The following is a 14,840-nucleotide window of genomic DNA, read 5'->3' on the forward strand; positions in this document are numbered from 1 at the left end:
CCACTAGAAGTCAATTCTCTACCGGGCAATCCTCCACTAAGTAGATGGGGAAAGTTGCCTACTGATGGAATTCTTAGAAAAGGACTTTGAAAGTTCTTCCTGCCATATTTCCATTTTAAATAGAGGAATTGTCATAGTGAGAACAATAGTCCACCCAATTATAAATAGGTCACAGCCTTCTCATGAATGCTAGGTTTTATTCACTACAGAGACAGTGATGGCTGTTGCAGCCATTTACATCTACACAATGACATACACGGTGAGAGAAGGGATGTTGCACTGCAGCTTCTTATTCTTCATACTGTTAATAAAAAAACAGAAAGTATGTTTCAGAGTAGCTTGCAGGAACTTTGCGGAGTCCCAACCGCTCCCTCAGTCTTTTCCTTCCAAGTTGCAACCCAAGGATGCAGCCACTGCTCTTGAGTGCTGACTTGTGCTACTTTCCTGGAGTGGTAGAGCTTGGTCATCTTCCAAATAATATTAAACCATAGCTTAGCACTATGTGTGAACCCTGCCCTGCACCTTAACTATGAAATGTTTACTGCTAATAAACCATGATCCAAAGCCATGGTTGTTTGTTGGCTTATGAATCCTGGTTTGTTTTAACTGGCTTGGTAATATGTGAACCCAGTAGCTTAATGCTGGCTGGTTTGTCTACCCCTTTCCAGAAGCTCTCCAAACTACAGAGGCATAAGGAAAGAGCAGCTGGAAAATAAAATAAACCAGATAAACAAGGCATGGCTTATCATCTGGCTTAGTGGTGGGTGGGTGTGGTCCAAGCTATCTAGAAACCACTAGATTTAGCTGGCTCGGTTATTCTCTATCACTAGCATTCAAAACAAAAAGATTTGCATCCCCCTCCAGTAAGCCATCCTCACAAGCTTTGTGGTAGCTTAGCCTTTACCTTCAGAGGTACAACTTCCCTAGTGCGAATCCGCAGTTTGTTCACTTGTGTCTCTGCGATATCTGCCCGCTCTTCAGCATCATCCAGCTCGTGCTGCACCTTGCGGTATTTCACAAGGTTGGAGTTGGCTTGCTGCTCCTAAGAAGGGAAGACAGGAATGGATGTAGACAGCAGAACTGGTAGTGGCCCTGTGATTAGATACCCCTGTGGCAAGTATGGTCTGCTTAGACACATGGGGAAAGGTTTGCAGGCAGGTGTGAGTATGAATTTACCCTTGTGCCTTCAGAGTCTTCTTTAGCCCAAGGGGGGTAGCACTGCCTTATGGACATCCTTCCACAGGCCATATGCTAGTGATGGTAAAGGCTACTTTCCAGCCATGCAAAACACTTGAGGAAGGCTTGGAGCAGGATTGGTGAAGGGTGTGGCCTGTAGAGAGTTCCAAGGGCCAGATACTAAGGCCTGGGAGCCACATTTCCCTCCTGGGCCAGAGGTTCCTCATATATAAGAGCAATAAGGTGCAGGGGCAGTGAAGGTTGATTTGCCCTAAGCACATGAGAGTGACATTTTAAGGTGTCAGAGCTCCTGTTGTGTCACTTTTTGAATATGATTCTTGCTTTGAATTAACTGCAGCAACACATGGGGAATGTAGACACTAGGGTTCCCACAAGACCAGAGGGAGCACGTTTTCTGCTGCCTATAAGTCCCTGTCCATGCAGAGTCACACTTACTGCCTCCTCAAACTGGCGCTTGTAACTCTTGACTTTGCTCTGCAGTTTGTCAATCAGTTCCTGCATCCGTGCCAGGTTCTTCCTGTCCTCTTCAGTCTGAAAAGCAATGGCAAAACATGGGATAGCTCAGCTCTTCCTGTCAGTGATTCTCTCCCACACTATGCACAGAGATTTTCCCCTTCTGCTCCCTTGGAGCTTCACTTTCCCTAGATTAATCCAGCCCCTCCTTGATCTCCACATATATCCAGTAGCATGTGGGCCTCCATATCTTGGAACTTGCCCCATTTTTCAGGCCCCCTTGCATTAATTATTGTTGGGATGAGAAAGGGGAATACATGGGGGCAGACTTTTAAAGTTCCCTCCCCGCCTCCTACTTATGGTGCAGCTCTACTGCTAATAAAACAAGGGGCTGAGAAATTGGTGTGAAGATGCTGAGGCTTGTACCTGATAGGTCAGTTCTTTGATCCTGCGTTCATACTTGCGAATACCCTTCTGAGTATCTGCATACTTCTTCTGTTCTACATCCAATTCACCCTCCAGTTCACGCACCTGAAAAGAACAAATAGGGTGGCTTAGGTTCCTTTACACCTCTCTTTATTTGACTCAGAGAAGAGACCTAGAATGAAGGATATAATTGTCACACAGCAAGGCAGAAGGAATTCATGTGGATGTTCGTATGTCACACTAGGAAGACCTTAGAGGGGACTTGCCTATACTCCCACATTCTAGATTCCTGCAAGAACCTTGTAGCTGAGATTTTGTCAACTCTGGGCTGAGTACCCTGAGCATCTTGTCTTCCTATGACAGGATATAACTGGAAGAGAAGAGGCCAAGTTGCACTATTCTCCAGGCCTATCCTTGGTGATTCCCTCTCAACTAGGATCTTCTCTCAAATAAAAACCTAGCATCTTTTAGGGATATTGGTGAACACAGTATTTCATTCGGTGTCAAGGGAATTCAAACAATGGAACCAGAACAAATCATGGCATTTGGCAATTTAATTTTCTGCATGATTTTTTTATCCTACCCATGAGCAATAGAGGGGAAATGAAGGCAACAGGAAATGGCTGAGTTGGAGCCTCCTAAGTCAACACATTTCCAAGCTGTTTCCTAGAACCATGAGGGCTATTATCCTCATATTATTGGAATGACAAATTATCCCTGCAGAAGTACATCATGAGTACAGCCCAAGTTATGATGAAGCATTCTTGGGATGCTTAGCATAGCAGGTGGTGGGGCTCAAGCTTGTATGAGCGTTAGGGATTTAGGATAAGCAGCTCTGGGTTGGGCTCAAAGGAACACTTCCACAGCATTCGGTCAGAACACCAAGAGTGGCACTGGGAAAGGATGTTGCTGGAAGGATCTATCCAGTAGCTTCAGAGTTGGCAGAGTTCAGATTTCTATAAATCCCTCCTCCTCCTTGCCTTGTGGATCATAGATGGCTGCTGCAAGAAAAAATGTTACATTCCCCTTGTTCTCACCCTGGCTTCCAGTTTTTGGATCTGCTTCTTGCCTCCTTTCAGGGCAATCTGCTCAGCCTCATCCAGCCGCATTTGCAGGTCCTTGATGGTCTGTTCCATATTCTTCTTCATCCGCTCCAAATGGGCACTTGTGTCTTGCTCCTTCTTCAGTTCCTCTGCCATCATGGCTGCCTGGTATGACAAAGGGCAAAGAGTCCATGTAGCATCTGGAGGTCTGGAACAGATGCATATAACTACCCTCTCTTGCACACATTCAGGGTGAGATGGTCCAGCACATATACTAGCACAGCTTAAGCCTACCCAGACACAAGTGAAAGTGAACCTCTCTGCATTATCCATAGCTCCACTACCCATTCAACCAACCAGGTACTGGGTCTAATTTAGAAGTTTCACCCACTAAGTGAATGTTGCAATCATCAACCTTATAGCAAATCCCTCCTCCACAATCTGTCTCCATGTTCATCAAGTTCTTCACTTACGTTAACAGCCATTGTCTATCCCCAACTGGGAGTTCCCCCTGGTTTATCTCCTCTCCTCTACCAAAATTACCAAGGCTCAGCCCATTAGTTCCTAAAGCAGAGATAGGTAATAGAGTGCCCTCCAGATGTTGTGGGCTAAAACTCCCACCAGCCCCAGCCAGCCTGGTCATGGATGATGGGAGTTGTAGTCTACAAGACCTGGAGGACACCACTTTGGCTATCCCTGTCCAAAGGTGCTGCAGATCACTCACCTTCTCTAACCCCCAGATGTCCTGCCTCTCTTGTCCTGCTACTTCAGTAACACCTTACCACTGGCCAGGCCATCTACTTCAGCTGCTGATTCCTAAGTGCTGTGGCAGCATCAAGAATGCCATCTACAAAAAGGGATGCTGTAGGCAACCACCTATTAACACGGAGGCATTGCCAGCTCTAGCCAGTCATTACACAGAGAGCATGGAGGTGCTCTGGTGAATATGTGATAGTGAAGCTGCCAGCTCTGTAGGTAATTTCATGTAATGAGTTACTGTTAACTACAAGAGCTGAAACAAACGTTTTATTGAGTGGACGGCTGTCAAAATTTGGACATTTTAAAATGTACATTTCACAATTTAGATTGATATCCAAAAGCCAACATCTGACTTTCAGAGAATCAGCATTTAAAATTGGGCTGCTTTTTCTTTGTTTTTTTGCCTGTTCAAAGAGTGTTTCTGGCTTAATATATACTAAACAAGCATTATGGTAACAGGAACAGTGCAAGAGTCCCTTTCAAGGGCTTCCAATCTCTTACATCCGTGATGGCTTTCTTGGCCTTCTCTTCCGCATTCCGGCATTCCTGCACCGCCTCCTCCACCTCAGTGCTCAACTGGGAGATGTCTGCCTCCATCTTCTTCTTTTGGTTAATCAGACCAGTGTTCTGGGAAAGAAAGGGACCGTGGAAATGAACTCGCCATGACATTAGGAACAAAGGGTGCTAACAAATACTCCCTCTAACCATGGGGATGTCTGGTCTGACTGAGAAGCAGCTCTCCAGACTCGCAAGCAGAGAGTCTTTCCTGACCCCTGCTCCTTTTGACCCTTTTAACTGGAGATACCAGGGATTGAACCTGGAAGAGTCTGCATGCAAATTGGTTCACTTTAAGTTCCATGTTGGAAAAACAGGAGGATATAAATGGAGTAAATACAAAACGCAAATAAATAGATCTCTTTCTGGGCTTAAAAAAAAAACCTAAATCAAGTTTATCTTCCCCAATTCCTTGAGATAACACCCCCTTTCTACATAAACAAGAAAATATAGGGTCTTCTAGCCATATCCTCTTCTTTCGACATGGGGCTGTTCATAGGACACAGTTTCCCATGAGCCCAAGCAAGAAATTATCCCCAGGAGAGGCAGATCAAGAACCCTGCATTTTTTCAGGGCTGATTTGAAACAGTTCACTTCAATCATCAATTCAGCACTGAGTCCAGCAGCTGGTATCTCACATGGGAACTCAGCCTCTGCCTTGTTAACGGAAAAATCTGAGGGCTCCCTTGGACTAAAACAAAGACACCAACCAGGATTACTTAGAGCAAAACAGCAGCCTGTAGACTTGGCCTTTATTGATCTGTTGCAACAGGGTGCTCCCCTCACCCGCAGGAGAGAGGAGGAACCCAGAAAAATAGTGTGCAAGGCCTTATAAAGACTTTTGAAATTGCCACCCTGTAGATCAAGACCACCCCCAGAAACATCATTCATACATCACAGAAGGGGTGTAACCCAAGACCACCCCTCAGATACATCACACCTACATCACAGAAAAGGCGGTCTTAAAACAGAAATTTGAATGTTGTTTTTCTCCTCTCATTGTTTATCTCCTGTCTGGCAGGTTATTTGATTGGATTGCCTGGGTAGCCTGGCCAGTCTTTTGTAATGATAAATACTTGGTTCCTGGGCCATGTCACAGGCTCACACCCTATTCAAACACAGACATACCCTTAAGACAGAATTTGTGAAGGAAAAGACAATGGGGAGGCTTTTCCAGTTTGACCTTGCAGAGAAAACATTTGCTCAGTTTAAGAATCAAAATGGTTCCAGGTTGGCCTTCCTGTGCTGATCTATGTATGTGCTTGGTTGGTACACTTATGAATATTACCATATATCTAAGACCATAAAATTCCTATCACAGCCTCACCTGCGAGTGCAGCAGATTGACTCTTTCTGTGGCCTCCAGCAGCTCCTGCTCAGCCAGCTTCCTTCCACGCTCAGCTTGCTCCAGGGCTGCACGCAGCTCCTCCACCTCAGCCAGCATCAGGTTGTTGCGCCTCTCCAGGGCAGCAGCCTGCTCCTTCAGGTCATCGTTATGGCGCAAGGTGTCATCCAGTTCTATCTGCAAGTCCTGTCAGGCACAACAAGAAAAAAAGGGGTCTGATTAATATGAGAGAGAAGCAAGAGCTGGAATTCTCCTGAGGTCTGCAGAGAACCTTTAAGGGTCTTCAGATACCAGGCCCAAACTCTCTCCTGTCAAAGACTGGGTGTGGCCTGTCTATAAAGAAAGAGGAGTGGGGAACCTGTAGCCCAACAACCACATGAGGACTTTGGCCTAATTTCATGCAGGTGGCAAGATGTGGGGGGAAGGGTGTAGCACAGAGAGAGAGAGAGAGAGAGAGAGAGAGAGAGAGAGAGAGAGAGAGATTGTGCACTGTGGCCCTATTTACCTCTGGATTTGGCCCACCTACCATCAGCAATTTGCCCCCGCAGGGCCAATCCAATACACTTCCTGCCTAAGGCAAAGGGCAAGATGGCACCCCCCCAGTTCCACATACAGAAGTCAACTAGACTCACAGTCTAATCTTACTCTAATATTGGTAATGGAGCAGCATCTTCCATGGCACTTGAGGATAACAGGCTAGTTAAGAGGACACAAGACAGGCAGCATTGCAGACACGGCTCTGTCCTTCAAGGAAATGCTGTCCATCGACAACTGCCACCTGAGAGGCTTAATGGTAGAGCTGGGCCTGGGGTAATGTGATACTTGGGGGGGAGGTGGTAGCTGTGGAGCAGCCATGGAAAGAGGCAGAAATACAGGAGAGCTCCAAGAGGCTCAGTGAGGACATGTTTCCAACATGGCTGACCTTCATTTGGGCTTGGAGCTGCCGCACCAGTTTCTGAGACTCGGCGGCCTGGCGGTTTGCGTGGCTCAGCTGTATCTCCATCTCATTCAGGTCTCCCTCCATCTTCTTGCGCAGCCTGATGGCCTCATTTCTGGCTTTGGCTTCTGCATCCAGTGAAGCCTGCATGGAGTCCATGGCTCTCTGGTGGTTGCGCCTGGGAGAGTGAAGAAAGATGCTTAAGAAAAGAGGCACTTTATACCCACCAATGCAGCACCGGTGAACTTTCATCACAACTTTTGTTTTCTCCACGATGCCTCTCTGTGTAGATTTTCTCTGTGTTGGTTATGAAGGCTTCAGAAGGCCCAAACCTATAAAAACCTAACTAGTTTCATAGAACAGCCTGACACACTATGTTCTGTTCCTACCTGAGGTTCTCAAATTCTTCATCCTTCTCTGCCAGTTTCCTATCGACATCAGCCTTGATCTGAGACAACTCCAGCTGGATGCGCAGAGTCTTGCTCTCCTCGTGCTCCAGGGCTCCCTAGGAGCAGAAGGAAAGATAAGTACTTCATGAAAAGACTCACCAGAGTCTCGGTCCCCTCAGTCTGCTTCAGCTTATTTTTGAAAAGGCATCAGGGGTGCTGAATAGCCTGAAGCTCATTAGGATATCTAATATTTGTGAAAGACTAGGGTAGCCTTTGCCAACCCTCTCTCCCTCATTAACAACTGTTATAATGAACTTAAAACACTCCTGTTTACCCAGGTGTTTGGTTGCTGTAAGATAACATTAGCTGTTTCTAGGAGCCTTGAACCTTATTAGCTGTGGGGCTATGAGATTGTTCTTAAATGTTGTGTTTTTAATTTAATCATGTTAGAATTTTAATATTTTGGTGTTTGCCACCTTGGGCTTCTCTAGGAGGAAGGCTGAGGCAGAGATTTAATAATAAATAATATAAAATAAATAAACCTGGCACCATGTCGGCAAAGGCCAAAAGTGTACTTTTCTGACCACTAGATGCCACCGTGGAGCCAGGTAAATGGTCGGCTTCTATGCCTCTAGTTGTTCCACCTACTAGGATTCAACACCAAGACAAGGCCAGGAGAAAAAAAAAAAGATGGATGAGAGGCAAATGGAGGAAAGAGGAAGACGACTTGTCAAAGGCCTGCATGTTAAAAGGATACGGTTTCTAAATGCCACAGTTCTAACATCTATGTGGCTCTACCTAACAGGATCCTTCATGAACACTGTAGCACTTGGGCAATACTTCCTACATTTGTATTTTCCCATAGGAACATGCACAAACACACTGACATATTCCTCAAATTAAGCAAGGCACTCCTTTCACTGCCCCAAATCTTTGTGGCCCAGTGTCCCTTGGGTCCTAGATGATGGATTACAACTCCCACGTGGCAAAGCTTTCTGGTCAAAATCCAAAATGAGGAGCAGCACAATGAGCTAGAGCAGGGATGGGGAATCTGTGGCCCTCCAGATGTTGGTGGATTCCAGTCCCCATCAGCTGCTGCTAGCACAGCCCACACTCAGGAATGATGGCAGCAGGAGCCCAACAACTTCTGGGACTCAAGGTTGAAGGGCATTGCTGTAGCCCCCAGTTCAGTTGGGATATGGCTTGGATTTCACATAATGTGGCCTGACATTGTGCACGGCCACAAGGTGAAGCTCTCCCTCTGCTCACAAGCTGGGGGCTCACCTCAGCCTCCTCCAGGGCAGCCTGGATTTCATTTTTCTCACTCTCCAGACCTTTCTTCAGCTTCTCCAGCTCATGGATGGTTTTGCCACTCATGCCAATCTGATCAGTCAAGTCAGTGATCTCCTCTGGTAAGGAAGACAGGAATTATAGGCCTGCATGTAGCTGTAGTTGTTTTTAATAATAATAATAATAACACGTAGCTGGTATTCATATACTCCACTCATTCAAAATTCCTGGGTGGAATTCAGTGCCTGTTCTTCTCAGAGTAGACCCACTGGAGTGAATTGACATGACTAAGGTTCATTCATTTCAATAGGTCCACTTTAAGTAGGACTTGGTTGAATTCCACCGTCTATCTCCAAGTGACTGGGGAAAAGGGCGACCAAAATCAAACCCAGAATGGAATACAAGACAGGACAGAATGCCTAACTTAAAGCTCTGGACCTTTGCTGAGCTTGCCGCATGATTATGGCTTATGCCATCCTTCGCCAATCTGGTGCTCTCCAGATGTTTTGGTCTAAAATGCCGATCAGCCCCAGCTAACATCTGGAGAACACAAGACTGGCGAAGGCTGGCTTACGTACTTGGGCCACACACAAATACAAGAGGCTATCAACCCACCAGCACCACCCTTCGTCCAAGGTGCTCAAAACCAGCCTTGCAAATTGGTCCACAGATGAGCCCACACATTCATTAGGCTACTGGTCTTAAGTGGAAGGATAGAGACCCACAAGGAGGGCATGCTTTGACCTTATGTGGGTCACATCAACAGAATCATTATTTTCTTTCTGTTAATGAGGAAAAGGGCAAAATCATTCCCTGAACACTGGTGATCCTTCTCGGATTCTCTACCCTGCTTCCACCCCCAGGCCATTACTCCCACACTTTCAAGCATACTCTTCCCATCGTAAGGGCTAGATAGAAACTACCTTTACAGAAGAAAAAGAATAAACGACACCTGTGCCTGTCCAGTAACAGCTCCTTGGATTGCAAAGTACCCTCTTGGATTACCCACAACCCGAACGATACCTTGTAGGTTCTTGTTTTCGCGTTTGAGAGTCTCTAGATTTTCCAAGGACTCCTCGTAGGCGTTCTTGAGCTTGAAGAGCTCTGTGCTGAGGCTGCGGGACTCCTTCTGGGAGGACTCCAGCTCCGACTGCGTCTCCTCATACTTCTGCTTCCACTCAGCAATGATCCTGTCGAAATTGCGCTGCTTCTTGTCCAAAGCGGCAGCGGCTGAGTTTGCTCTCTCCAGGTCGATCGAAAGGTCCTCGATCTCTGTCTGCAGACGGTGCTTGGTCTTCTCCAGAGAGGAGCACTTGGCATGGGCTGCTTCCACAGCTTCCTCTGCCTCCTGCAGCCGGATGGCCAGCTTCTTCCTGCAAATTATCATGGTTAGCTAGGGAAATAGCTGCTCCTACACAAGATGGAGATGGAGCTCTAGAAGCAGTACAGATCTCATCCACCTGGTGCAGTGCTTTCCACCTTTCTGTTGAGAAGGATCTTCAAGGGAGACAGAAGCAACAAACTGGGAAGTGAAACATGAGGAGGCAGCTGGAGATCATTATGGCATGCTTCCTCTCGTTTCCTGCAATATATGCCTAACATGGACTTTTCCTGCCTCCTGCTATTGGGTGGCCATTTACACACCATCAAATTTGCATAATTTATATGTATAGATGCAAATTTAGAAAGAATTACTGCAATTTATATAGAATAAATTGCCTTTCACCATAAAGGGAAAGACTGATCAGGTGACCTGCTGTCTTCTTTCTAGGTGCCAACTGGCAATGGGCAACTTCAAGGTGGTACTTCTCCCTTCTTACGCTTTTTAAAAATCTGGACCAGCCCGCCTTTCAGATAGAGAACACCTCCAAACAGAGAACTGTGCTCTGTGAAGTTGGACACATGGCCATCCTACCTGTTGCACTTAATTGCAAAGGTGCCTTTGGGCAACACTGGAATGCCAAAGCTGCTTCATTTCTGCACAGAATTGAAGAAAATTTATTTCGCATGCATGGCCACCTCTAGGACTTACTTGGCTTCCTCTAACTCTTCTGTCCTCTGGATGGCGTCTGTCTCGTATTTGGTCCTCCACTGGGCCACCTCTGCATTGGCCTTTGACAGGGACCGCTGGAGATCTCCCTTGGCCTCCACTTCCTCCTCGTACTGCTCCCGCAGAAGGTCACAGTCGTGGCGGGAAGCTTGCAAAGCGTGAGCCAGAGCGTTCTTGGACTGGAAGGTTGGAATCGCACGCATTAAAATGGAAACAAGGCCTCTCTCCCTTGCGTGTGTCCATTTATCAAGGAGCAGATAGTTCTAACTCCCCAGTGTGTCAAATGAAGGCTGAGGTTCAATACATTCTGACAGATTATTCATGAATAAGTTAGGAGCAACTGTTTGTGAAGATGGTTGCCTTCTATACAAAAAATATACACAGTATGCAGGATAGGAGGAGCTGGGCTCTTTATGGACACTCACCAAGGGGCCTGTGACAATCATTGGAGCAGATACTCTTGAGAGCTCAAGGTGGATGAGACAACAAGGAAAACAGTCCACTGACTGGCCATGCCAATCGCCCAACATAATCACCACACCTGCCCTGTCCTGGCTGAACCAGAAGCCATGGCTTTTCTTATTTGCAGTCTTTATGGAATGTAGAAGAATCAAGGCTACTGTTGTCTCCCTTTCGAAAAACATCTTTCCCATCAGAGACATTTGTTAACATACTGAAAATATTGCTGCAGCTATGGGAGTATAATTTACTGTCTTATTCACTCTCCCCATGGAAATGCAATATTATCTACATTAAAGGGTTCCCTTTATAGCATTATAGCCAAAAAGATGGGGATGGATCTCAAACATGCCCATGAAAGTCCTGTTCCTGAATCCTAAAAATATGCAGACTGTGGTTATTCAGTGGTATAGAAAAGCACCCCGCACATACTCAGAGGCACTTCTCCTTACTATTTATTATTTGATATATTCCAGGATATGATCTGGGTATTGAAAAATAGTTTCAGGGCCCAAGTGAGGCTCCCCACAGTACAAATTGAGTCCTCGTTCCCTGTTACCAGCTCTTGACTGCAGGTGTAACCCCAGATGTATAAATGGTCACCTTAGTCTCTTCTTCTAGCTGTCTCTTGAGTTCATCAATGGTTTGCGTAAATGAAGTCTTGCCGCGACTCAGCTGGTTTATAAAGGACTCCTTCTCTTCAAGAAGCCGGCTAAGTTCTCCTAATTTTGTAAAAAGCCAGATATCCCATTGACATTTCATTAGAGAACACATCATTTTCCAGTCCTTTGAAATCCAAAATAGCCACACTGCAGTTTTCAGGACTGATCCAACACTGAACACAACTCATTTGAAGGTTATCAGCATGGGCAGGATGCAGACATTGGGTGGTATTCAGTTTGTCAGATGGAACAATCCCCTTCCCCTTCTTCGCATGCTGTTCTAGCAGTTTTCCTGACTTTCTTGAGCTGTTTTTTGGGGGGTGGAGGTGAAGGGGAAGGAAAGCCCCAGTGCACAAGTGAAAGTCCTTGTGCAGGCTTCTACTGATGGGACTCATTAGCTCATCAGATTTTATGAATCTACCCTAATCCCCATAGGACAGATGTTATGGGATCTCAGTCTAATGTTCACCTCAAAAGACTGTAGCCATGTCAATCAAAATGGATTCAGTGCTTTCTCTTGGTGGCTCTAAAATCTAACTTGTTAGAAAGCCGAACCCAATGAATGTAATTAGCTCTGTATTTTCTGAAGCATGCATAGCATAATAGCTACCAATTGGCATGAGCTTCATAAAGCTCCAAAATGGTTGATAATTCTAATCTCAATTATTTATCATTACAGGAGTGGCATCTTTGGGCAATTGCCAGGGCCTCAGTACCAGGCGGGGCCTTCTAATGATGCCTGCCATGTTCTCCTTCGATGAGTTTCTGGCTCAGCACTACAACCAGGGCCAGGCAACTGCATCTAGCCAACATTGTAATGTCCCACAATGCCCCTGACGTAGCATCAGTCACTAGATAAATCCACCAAGCCACTAACAGGGGAGAGTAGCCCATGAGAGAGCATTTTGCCCAGGGCCCCTCAAGCCTGGAGCAACACTGGGAAGTATGTAGACAGACAGTGACTTTTCCAGGCACATTCAATTAGCCTACTCATGGCCAAGTGAGAATCAAAACCCTCATGCCTCAAGTTCAAACTTAACATGCCAAGATCCTCAAGGCCAATTGTCCAGCATGGATATTCTGCAGCTCTTCGTAGGCAATTTATCAGACATAAGAATATCTTGCATCATCAAGGCTGCTTATCCAGACTGCTCTCTTTCTGGGGAGATACAACATGCAAGCAATCAAGCCAGGTATCTAACAGAGGGAGCGACTTTGAAAGCAAAACATACCATTTTCAGTCTGCAGTCTCCCACGCTGGGTGCTGACTTCGGCTAGCTGACGCTGGAGTTCATCCAGCTTTGATTTGGTTTCGCTCAGCTGATCCTCATATGTCCGGCAGAGCTTTTCAGCATTTGCCTGCAACAGGGAAGAAAACTTTGTCTAGATGTCTGAATTGTCAATGCATTAAACAACTGGCTTGAGGCAGAACCTAGGGCTGGATAATGGCCAGTGAAGAACTCCAGTGCCCTCATGGTCTGCTCCCTGCGCCAGACTTGGCACTTACATGTAGATCACTGTTCCCATCATGCACAGTATACACGGTGCTTCCTAAAAAAAAGGCAGCTACCTTCTTCCCACCCTGACCAGTCAGAAAGTCAATGGTGTAAACTTGCACGGCAGTGCTGGTCCTTGTCAACTGAGCAAACCAGCAGGGGACCTGTCAAGTTGAGGAACGCTTCAGATCCAGAGAAAGGGAACTGAAATGCTGAAAAAGTGCACCTGATCCACTCCATCTGAACAACCGATCACTATAATGGACTTCTAAGCTAAAATACACCTTAGCTGATTCATTGGGCTTATGGTGATTTTTCTGAAGTCAGGAGGAAAATGAAAAATCAAGCTTCTTGAGATGCTGACTTCTGTCTCAGGACCAAATTACTGCTGTATGTGATACCTTCCTCCCTCAAGCCACCTTCTGGCTTAGAGTTGCAGCACTAAACTAGCCCATTCACATTCATGCACGAAAAGCTCTACCTCTGCTTACAACATCTTCTCCTCCTTTCAACACATTAGTGCACAAGGAAGCACCAGCTAATGGCATTCACCTTGTTCTTGGTGAGGTAGTCAATGTTGGATGACAGATCATCCACCTCCATCTTCAACTCGCTCTTCTCCTTCTCCAGCTTCTGCTTCACGCGCTGCAGGTTGTCAATCTGCTCCCCCAGTTCTGCCACAGAATCTGCGTGCTTTTTGCGCAGGGCGGCAGCAGTTGACTCGTGCTGCAACGTGGCCTCCTCCAGGTCCCTGCGCAGCTTCAAGAACTCCGCTTCGCGCTTCTTGTTCAGCTCTATCTGGCAAGCCGTGGCACCACCCGCCTCCTCTAGCCGCTCACTCAGCTCCTCCAGCTCATGCGCCACCTCTGCCCGCTGCTTCTCCACCTTGGCCCTGGCAGCTCGCTCGGCCTCAAGCTCCTCTTCTAGCTCCTCAATGCGGGCCTGCAAGTAGACAAAAGATGGCAGAAACCACCAGGTATCTCTGCCCAGAATGAAAGGGAGAGGAGAACCCAATAGCCCTGATCAGGGTCGAGGGGCTCATAATGCTTCTACCTGGGCTTCCAGGTAGAACATTTGGATCATTGTGGTACCAAGTGGCCAAGAGCATCTACATTGCAGTGGACTACAGGAAATTCCTCAAGGGCCGGACCAAATGTTTGCCCCTTTTGACTTGTGGCATAAATGGTGGGCTTGCTCCCCACTTACCCTCCAAAATGTCAAACCCAGCCCTGCTGCTGTAAAAAAAAAATTATTTCCCTTCCTTTTTTGTGCCTGTTAACATCCAACACTTCCTCTTAGGTTTACCTGGAGCTCTTTAATTTTCTTCTGCAGCTGAATTGCAAGGACTTGCTCATCTTCAATTCTTGAATTTAACTGGTTCATTTCAAAGTCTTTCCTATGAAAGAAAATAAGAACAAGCTGCGTTTATATCGGGACTGAGATAGATGCAATTGTCACTGCTAGGAGACTGAGGGAGGGTTGTTTATACACTGGTGGCTTGAAAATGTAAATGGTTCTTTAAAAATCATGTTTTTTGCATTGTGGGACAAGACCACCTTGCTGAAAATATCATATAAAGGGGTGTTCACATATTACACACAAGGAGTACACAATCTGTGTACCTGTGTAACAATAGTTGAGCTGCACACTTGCACAGTTATTCACAAGTTCAACAAGTGTTCAGTCTGTGTACAGAAGTAGTTCAGCCGCACAAACCAACAAGTGTATACTCTTTGACACAAACACTTGTTCATGTGCAGAGACAGCTTGTACTTGTGG

The 14,840-nt window shown here is 46.2% G+C and overlaps 1 protein-coding gene across 2 annotated transcripts in view; it reads right to left on the reverse strand.

The window, feature by feature from the left end:
• Window positions 1–177: 177 nt before the first annotated feature.
• Window positions 178–14,840, reverse strand: part of MYH7B (myosin heavy chain 7B) — a 58,814-nt gene continuing 44,151 nt past the window's right edge. For both annotated transcript variants that reach the window (XM_079978808.1, XM_079978809.1), the window contains 16 exons: window positions 14,367–14,457; window positions 13,614–14,003; window positions 12,798–12,924; window positions 11,507–11,625; window positions 10,427–10,623; window positions 9,418–9,767; window positions 8,389–8,513; window positions 7,105–7,220; window positions 6,701–6,893; window positions 5,761–5,964; window positions 4,380–4,505; window positions 3,114–3,284; window positions 2,077–2,181; window positions 1,633–1,728; window positions 905–1,042; window positions 178–301 (listed from right to left, as the gene is read on the reverse strand). In XM_079978808.1, coding sequence (XP_079834934.1) covers window positions 290–301; window positions 905–1,042; window positions 1,633–1,728; window positions 2,077–2,181; window positions 3,114–3,284; window positions 4,380–4,505; window positions 5,761–5,964; window positions 6,701–6,893; window positions 7,105–7,220; window positions 8,389–8,513; window positions 9,418–9,767; window positions 10,427–10,623; window positions 11,507–11,625; window positions 12,798–12,924; window positions 13,614–14,003; window positions 14,367–14,457 — 2,560 coding nt within the window. In that variant the 3' untranslated portion in view covers window positions 178–289. The remainder of the gene's footprint in view (window positions 302–904; window positions 1,043–1,632; window positions 1,729–2,076; window positions 2,182–3,113; window positions 3,285–4,379; window positions 4,506–5,760; window positions 5,965–6,700; window positions 6,894–7,104; window positions 7,221–8,388; window positions 8,514–9,417; window positions 9,768–10,426; window positions 10,624–11,506; window positions 11,626–12,797; window positions 12,925–13,613; window positions 14,004–14,366; window positions 14,458–14,840) is intronic.

The sequence above is a fragment of the Podarcis cretensis genome, assembly GCF_951804945.1.
Source record: "Podarcis cretensis genome assembly, chromosome: 6".
Lineage (NCBI taxonomy): Eukaryota > Metazoa > Chordata > Lepidosauria > Squamata > Lacertidae > Podarcis > Podarcis cretensis.